Here is a 6,546-nt window from a genome sequence, read left to right as displayed (position 1 = left end):
AGTACCGCCGCGAGCTGCAGCTCCGCAAGAAGTGCCACAACGAGCTGGTGCGGCTCAAAGGTGTGTGTCCCATCATGGGAGAGCATGTCCCTGAGGGGGACAGGAGAGCACCACCCCACTGCACCCAGCACCATGAGGTCCCTGTAAGATGCTCGGGTTGGTGATGAGCTGCATTGGTCGTCAGCACTCAGCCCACCCAGTGTTTGATGGTGATGGGAGGTGGCAGCAGAACGCACTGGGGCTGACACCATCCCTGCATCTCTCTCCTCCTCCAAGGAAACATCCGTGTGTTCGGGCGGGTCCGCCCCATCACAAAAGAGGATGGTGAGGGTACAGAAGCAGCCAATGCGGTGACTTTCGATGCTGACGATGATGCCGTCTTGCACCTGCTGCACAAGGGGAAGCTGGTGTCTTTTGAGCTGGATAAGGTCTTCCCCCCACAAGCATCCCAGGAGGAGGTGGGTGCTGCCATCCACACTGCTGGCATGATGGGAGAGATGCAGCCACCTTCTCCTGACAAGCCTGGTCCCCACCCAGGTCTTTCAAGAGGTTCAAGCCCTGGTCACCTCCTGCATCGATGGCTACAATGTCTGCATCTTTGCCTATGGGCAGACAGGGGCAGGAAAAACCTACACGATGGAGGTGAATTTTCCTGGCTTTGCTTCCCTCTTCTTTCTCGGCTTCCCATCCCGAGGTGCCCAATCTCAGCACCCTCCCCTAACCAGGAAAAGATGCAAGAGGGTGACATGTGTCCTCCCCCCATTTCTCACCCCAATCCACCAGGGAACAGCAGCAAACCCAGGGATCAACCAGCGGGCCCTGCAGCTTCTCTTCTCTGAGGTGCGGGGCAAAGCAGCCGACTGGGACTACGCCATCAGTGTCAGTGCTGCCGAGATCTACAATGAGTCCCTCAGGTACAGGCAGAGGAAAAAGCTCTAATGGGGCACCAAAGCTCACCTGGGCATCACCCCATGCTGCTCTGCTCCTGTCTCACCAGCCCTGCCTTGGCTGCAGGGCACCGGATTTGGCTGTGCAAGGATTTATTTTTAATTTTTTAGGGGCTTTTGATGCACGCTGCCCTTTCAAAGCACTCTCCCTCAAGCTCTGTTACTTAGGCTCCCAGCCCTTCCAGCACTCCCAGGCATGGATGCAAGGGCATCCCCCTCTCCTCCCTTTGCCTGCACCCCCCTGAGATGTTATATTTAGAAATTACTAACTGGAAGCATGAGAAGTATTTTCCTCCCCAGCCCAGCCACAGGCTGGGAGGAGGTTGGGAATGCAGCCATATGGGTAATGTGGATGGCAATAAGGACTAAGTCTGGGTTGTGTGGGCATGCGGGAAGCAAAGAGCCAAGGGCTGTGACTGGGATGTGCAGCATCCCAGGAGGAGCTGGCTGCTCTGGCAGCCTGGAGATACAGCTTTGTGCCATGGAGGGGCTGCAGTGCCAGAGGGGAGCTGGTGCCTGTGACCCCCTGGGATGGTAACAGGTATAATGGGTGCCCTTTCACTCAGGGACCTGCTGGGGAAGGAGCCGCAGGAGAAGCTGGAGATCAAGCTGTGTCCCGATGGCAGCGGGCAGCTCTACGTGCCAGGGCTGACTGAGTTCAGGGTGCAGAGTGTGGAGGACATCAACAAGGTGCAGGCGTGCGGCGGGAGGCACACGGGGCACAATCAGAGACGCAGACTGGTTTGGGTTCGAAGGGACATTAAAGCTCATCCAGTTCCAGCCCCCTGCCATGGGCAGGGACACCTTCCACTAGAGCAGGTTGCTCCACACCCCGTCCAAGCTGGCCTTGAACAATGCCAGGGATGGGGCAGCCACTGGGAGGTTCTGTGGTGTGTGACCCCCAGATTTGGGAGTATTTCTGAAGCACTGGGAGCAAGAGAGATGAAAATAGGTCCCTGCATGTGATGTGATGGTCACTGAACCATGGGGTGAGCTGCAGAGAGTTAAAAATAAAAGCATGGGGGCCTGGTGGCTCCCGGGGATTAATGGGAGGCTGGCTGTCATCGCAGCGCCCTGCCTGTCACCCTCTGCCTTCCCCATGTCACCCCAGGCTGAGACCTGATAAGTCATCACCCTGATGGACCAGGCATCGTGTGGGGGGCTGTTGCGCAGGTTGCAGGGGGTTTGTGGTGGGTTTGGGGCAGGTTGGCCTCACCCTCCCATCTCTCTGGGCTCCCCCAGGTCTTTGAGTTTGGCCACGTCAACCGTGTGACGGAGTGCACCAACCTGAATGAGCACAGCTCCCGCTCCCACGCCCTCCTCATTGTCACTGTCCGTGGGCTTGACCGCAGCACGGGGCTGCGCACTACAGGTGAGTCCCAGAGTGAGCCCCTAACCAGAGTGTTGGGCCATTGTGGGTCCCCAGGGGATGCATGGGGCTGATGGCAGCTGTGGACGGTTGTTTGCTGTGTGTCCCCAGGGAAGCTGAACCTGGTGGACCTGGCTGGATCAGAGCGTGTGGGGCGGTCGGGTGCAGAGGGCAGCCGGCTCCGCGAGGCACAGCACATCAACAAATCCCTCTCAGCACTGGGGGACGTCATCTATGCCCTGCGCTCCCGGCAGGGCCACGTGCCCTTCCGCAACTCCAAGCTGACATACCTGCTGCAGGACTCGCTCAGTGGTGACAGCAAGACCCTCATGATGGTCCAGGTAGGGTCTGTCTGTAGCAGTGTGGGGTTTGGGGGTGGGTTTGGTCCCAGTGCTGCGGGAGGCAGGAGGGATGCTGGAGGCTGGAGGGGGACCAGGCTTTCCCATGGGGTCTGCAACCATGGGGCTGAGGGAAGCTCTGTCCCCATCTCTGCGTCCCAGACGAGGCCAAGGGATGGGGAGTGAACTTGAAGGATGAACTCCTGCCCTCCCTGCCTGCACATGGGTGCACAGCATGTCTTTGCATGTTGGCATCTCCCCATCCCATCTCCTGCAAGGAGGATGCTGGGCTCTGGCAGCTCCTCCATTCTTGCCCTGTGATTGCCCCCTGCCACCTGCTGCAGCTTTTCCTGGCTGTCCCTCACACCAGGGCAGTTGGTGACAGGGGATCCGACCGGATCAGACACTGGACGGGGCTATTCTGGGAGCAGCGGGTTAATAATAACATCTGGCCAGGACATAGCCCAGTGTGTTGGCTGGGACAGGAGGGCAGCCCTGGGGGTGTGGGCAGCTGGTGAGGTGACTCTTTGCCTGCTCCTGCCTGCGCACAGGTCTCCCCCGCTGAGAAGAATACCAGTGAGACACTGTGCTCCCTCAAATTTGCTGAGAGAGTTCGCTCCGTGGAGCTGGGTCCTGTCTCTCGCAAAGCTGAGCTGGGCTCCTGGCCCAGTCAGGAGCAGCTAGAGGTAACTGAGGGGCTGTCCTTCCTCTTCCCAGTCACCCCTGGGATGGGGGAGGTGTTTCCTCCTGTTCTGCCCCCATATGGGTCCCAGGGCTGTTTGCTGTTGGGTCCCCTCCACTGAGGGCCATCACATGGTGGGGCACAGGCTGTCACCAAGCAGTGGTGTCCGGCCAATGCTGCCAATTTGGCTCTTCCAAGCCCTGTTTTACAGCAGCCTCATGGTACCCCCAGAGCACATTTGGACACCACATTGCCCATAAGCCCATCCCTGTTCCTTCCCTCTGGGGACTGACAGAGGCTGACCCTGGGGCCATACCCCCTCATCTCCTCCCAGGGTGACTCTTCAGGGACTACAGCACCCCTTGGCCGGGCCCACACATCCCCCAGCCCGGGACACCTCTCTGGCCGTGCTGCCTCCATCCGCAGGAAGCTCCAGCCTTCAGGTGGGTGGTGGGACACCCCAGCCCTGCTCCCCACCCTGGCTACCCTGCCAGAGACCCTCAATCAGCATCAGAGGCTCCTGCCACCAGCCTCATCCTCATCCCAGCCAGACACCGGCAGGCAAAGCCAGTCAGGCTTTTGGCTTTTACCAGGGGGAGGTAGCTGATTAGTGATCAGTTCGTTAACTATTGGCTAATTAGCCATGGGGAGCCTGGTTAGCACTTCCCCAAAAGTGCCCTGCTGTGAAGCTGCAGCGTGGGGTGCCCATGGGCTGAACCTTTCTCCCTTCGATTTCAGTCATCCCAGCCAGACACCGGCAGGCAAAGCCAGTCAGGCTTTTGGCTTTTACCAGGGGGAGGTAGCTGATTAGTGATCAGTTCGTTAACTATTGGCTAATTAGCCATGGGGAGCCTGGTTAGCACTTCCCCAAAAGTGCCCTGCTGTGAAGCTGCAGCGTGGGGTGCCCATGGGCTGAACCTTTCTCCCTTCGATTTCAGCCTGAATTAGGGGCAGCCGTGGCTGCCAGGGGGAGCCGGTGGAGGGCTCTGCTTGGCCCCACGCAGGGCAGGGGCGCTGGGCTCTGCTGCTTGCAGGGGTGCTTATGGGATGGTTGTGGGACCAGCGCAATGCAGCACCTGTGGGAATGGTGCCAATGGGGTGAGGCAGAGATGGCCATGCCTGCTGTGACCTACACGTCTCTTTCTGCAGGGAAGCTGAGGCCGGTGCCCCTGTGACAAGTGCCAGCCCTGGCACCAAACCTGCTGCAGGACCAGGCCCCTCATGGTGCTACTGAGAGCCGGCTGCTGGGAGACACGAAGGCTTGGCTGCCGTCGTCTCGGCCAGCAGGACCTGCAAAAAGAAGGTGATGGCACCTCTCACATGAGCAGCATGGGGTCATGGTCTCCCAGCAGCCAGACCCCCATCGCAGGGTGGGGACAGTGGTGCTGGGCAGGGATCTGCCCCCTCAGACCCTCAGCTCTGTGACCTTTCGTTGTTACTGGATGGATGTTTTTAGCCCAAGTGGGAGCTGCTGGGTGCTCCCTCCATCTCTCCAGCTTTGTTCCTAGAGGTATCTGGCTGGATGGGGTGCTCAGAGCTAGGCAAGCTCCTGGAAGCGTTTCTGGGGGTCCAGCCTGGGGCTGCATCGGGGCAGCTGTCCCATGTCTTGCAGAGCAGCGCTTCCTCTATTTTAAGCCAGAAAACAAATCCCAGCAGCTCCTTTCCCTGTGTAGGTTTCTCAAGCCCTGTTGTTGCATGGAGGCACCCCAGTGCCATGCATGAACTGAGCTGCCATTCCCTGTGGTGCCGGTGCTGCCCTGGCACAGTGGTACACAGCAACAGGGTGGGTTTAGCGGTCTTGAATGAAGCTATTGTAAAGTTCTTTACCAGTTGTTTTGTCAAGAGAGATCACAGAGTGGTCAAGATGAAAGTGTTTGAAATATTTATACCCTGTTTACATGGTCTTGGAATGGAAAATAAGTATAAAACAAACAAAAAACCCCTCCAACCTCCCAGCCCAAAAGCTGTTTGGTTTATGTATGAGGATGGAGGCTGGCAGGGGCATGGGATGAAGTGGCATTGCCCCTCAGACCTCTGAGCATCCACTCTTGGGTATGCTTTCTCCTGTTGCACATACCCGACCACTGATGGCTCCTTCCTACCAGCTCCTCTCCTTTTGCTCTTCCACAGCGTATTCTATTAAAAAGAAAGCAAAAAAGGGAAAAATAAATTTCGCCTTTTGTAAGATTAGATGTTTCTATGTATTTTAGTAATAAAAAATAAGCCTGTTTTGTAACAAAACTTATTTCAAATAAACTGTTAAAGCCAGACCTCCTGTGCTGCTGTTGTTTCTGCAGCAGGATGGGTGGGTGCTCCCTCCCCTGGCACAGCATCTCCCTCACAGCTGGGAAAGCCCATGAGGTGCTTCCTCCTGGAGCTGTGCCTGGGAAAGCCTGGCACCACAGCCCCCAGACTGCAGCTACCCTGCTCCCTTTGTTACCAGGAGATGGAGTTGTCAAACTCTAAGTAAGCCCCAGTGCTGCAGTGCATTGCTCCATCTCGTGCTTCTCCTCACTGTGGGGGCTGTTGGGTGCTGGCATGGGGCCATGTCACAGCCCAGTTGGGTCCAGGCATGGGATCATCAGGAGAAAGGCCCCAAGTGAGGCAGAGGCAGTGCAGGCAGGACATACACGAAGCAGGCAGCATCTTCAGCCCTGGTCCTGCTGTCCTGCGACCGCACATTGCCAGGGCCTCTTGCTGCATGAGCCACATTCAGACCCATAGAAGAGAGCAGGACACTCCCGTTCATTCCTAAATCTTGGCTGTATTTGGATGAAATATCAGCAAGATTGGGATTGGCTTTAGTTTGTTTTTTTTTTGCTCAAACATATGAACCTCACGAAATTCAACAAGGGCAAGGTCCTACATATGGGTTGGGGCAATCCCCAGCACAAACACAGGGTGAGGGAGACTCAGGATGGAGCAGCCCTGAGAAGGACTTGCGGTGTTGGGTGATGAGAAGCTCCCCGTGACCCGGCTTCAGTGTGCTCTTGAGCCCGGATCCCCAGTGTGCTGGGCTGCATCCCCAGAGCGTGCGCAGCAGGTCAAAGGAGAGGATTCTCCCCCTCTGCTCCTCTCTGAGGAGACCCTTCCCTGCAGTTCTGCCTCCAGCTCTGGGGCAACAACACAAGAGGGACATGGAGCTGTTGGAGCGAGTCCAGAGGAGGCCACGGAGATGCTGAGCAGGCTGGAGGAGCTCTGGCTGGGGAA

The 6,546-nt window shown here is 57.5% G+C and overlaps 1 protein-coding gene across 1 annotated transcript in view; it reads left to right on the top strand.

Annotated features, from left to right (window-relative positions):
• The window catches only part of KIFC3 (kinesin family member C3), an 8,289-nt gene extending 3,778 nt beyond the window's left edge, over nucleotides 1–4,511 (top strand). Inside the window, 10 exon segments of the mRNA XM_010017219.1 lie at nucleotides 1–60; nucleotides 277–458; nucleotides 538–642; nucleotides 784–914; nucleotides 1,514–1,637; nucleotides 2,190–2,319; nucleotides 2,428–2,657; nucleotides 3,206–3,340; nucleotides 3,671–3,935; nucleotides 4,486–4,511. The exon segment at nucleotides 1–60 is cut by the window's left edge and continues 52 nt beyond it. Of these exon segments, the coding sequence (XP_010015521.1) occupies nucleotides 1–60; nucleotides 277–458; nucleotides 538–642; nucleotides 784–914; nucleotides 1,514–1,637; nucleotides 2,190–2,319; nucleotides 2,428–2,657; nucleotides 3,206–3,340; nucleotides 3,671–3,935; nucleotides 4,486–4,511 (1,388 nt within the window).
• The last annotated feature ends 2,035 nt before the right edge of the window (nucleotides 4,512–6,546 follow it).

Source organism: Nestor notabilis, unplaced genomic scaffold, assembly GCF_000696875.1.
Source record: "Nestor notabilis isolate BGI_N333 unplaced genomic scaffold, ASM69687v1 scaffold8226, whole genome shotgun sequence".
NCBI classification, from domain to species: Eukaryota; Metazoa; Chordata; class Aves; order Psittaciformes; family Psittacidae; genus Nestor; species Nestor notabilis.
The sequence above is the reverse complement of the archived record's forward strand: the minus strand, read 5'-3'. Positions and strand labels throughout refer to the sequence as shown.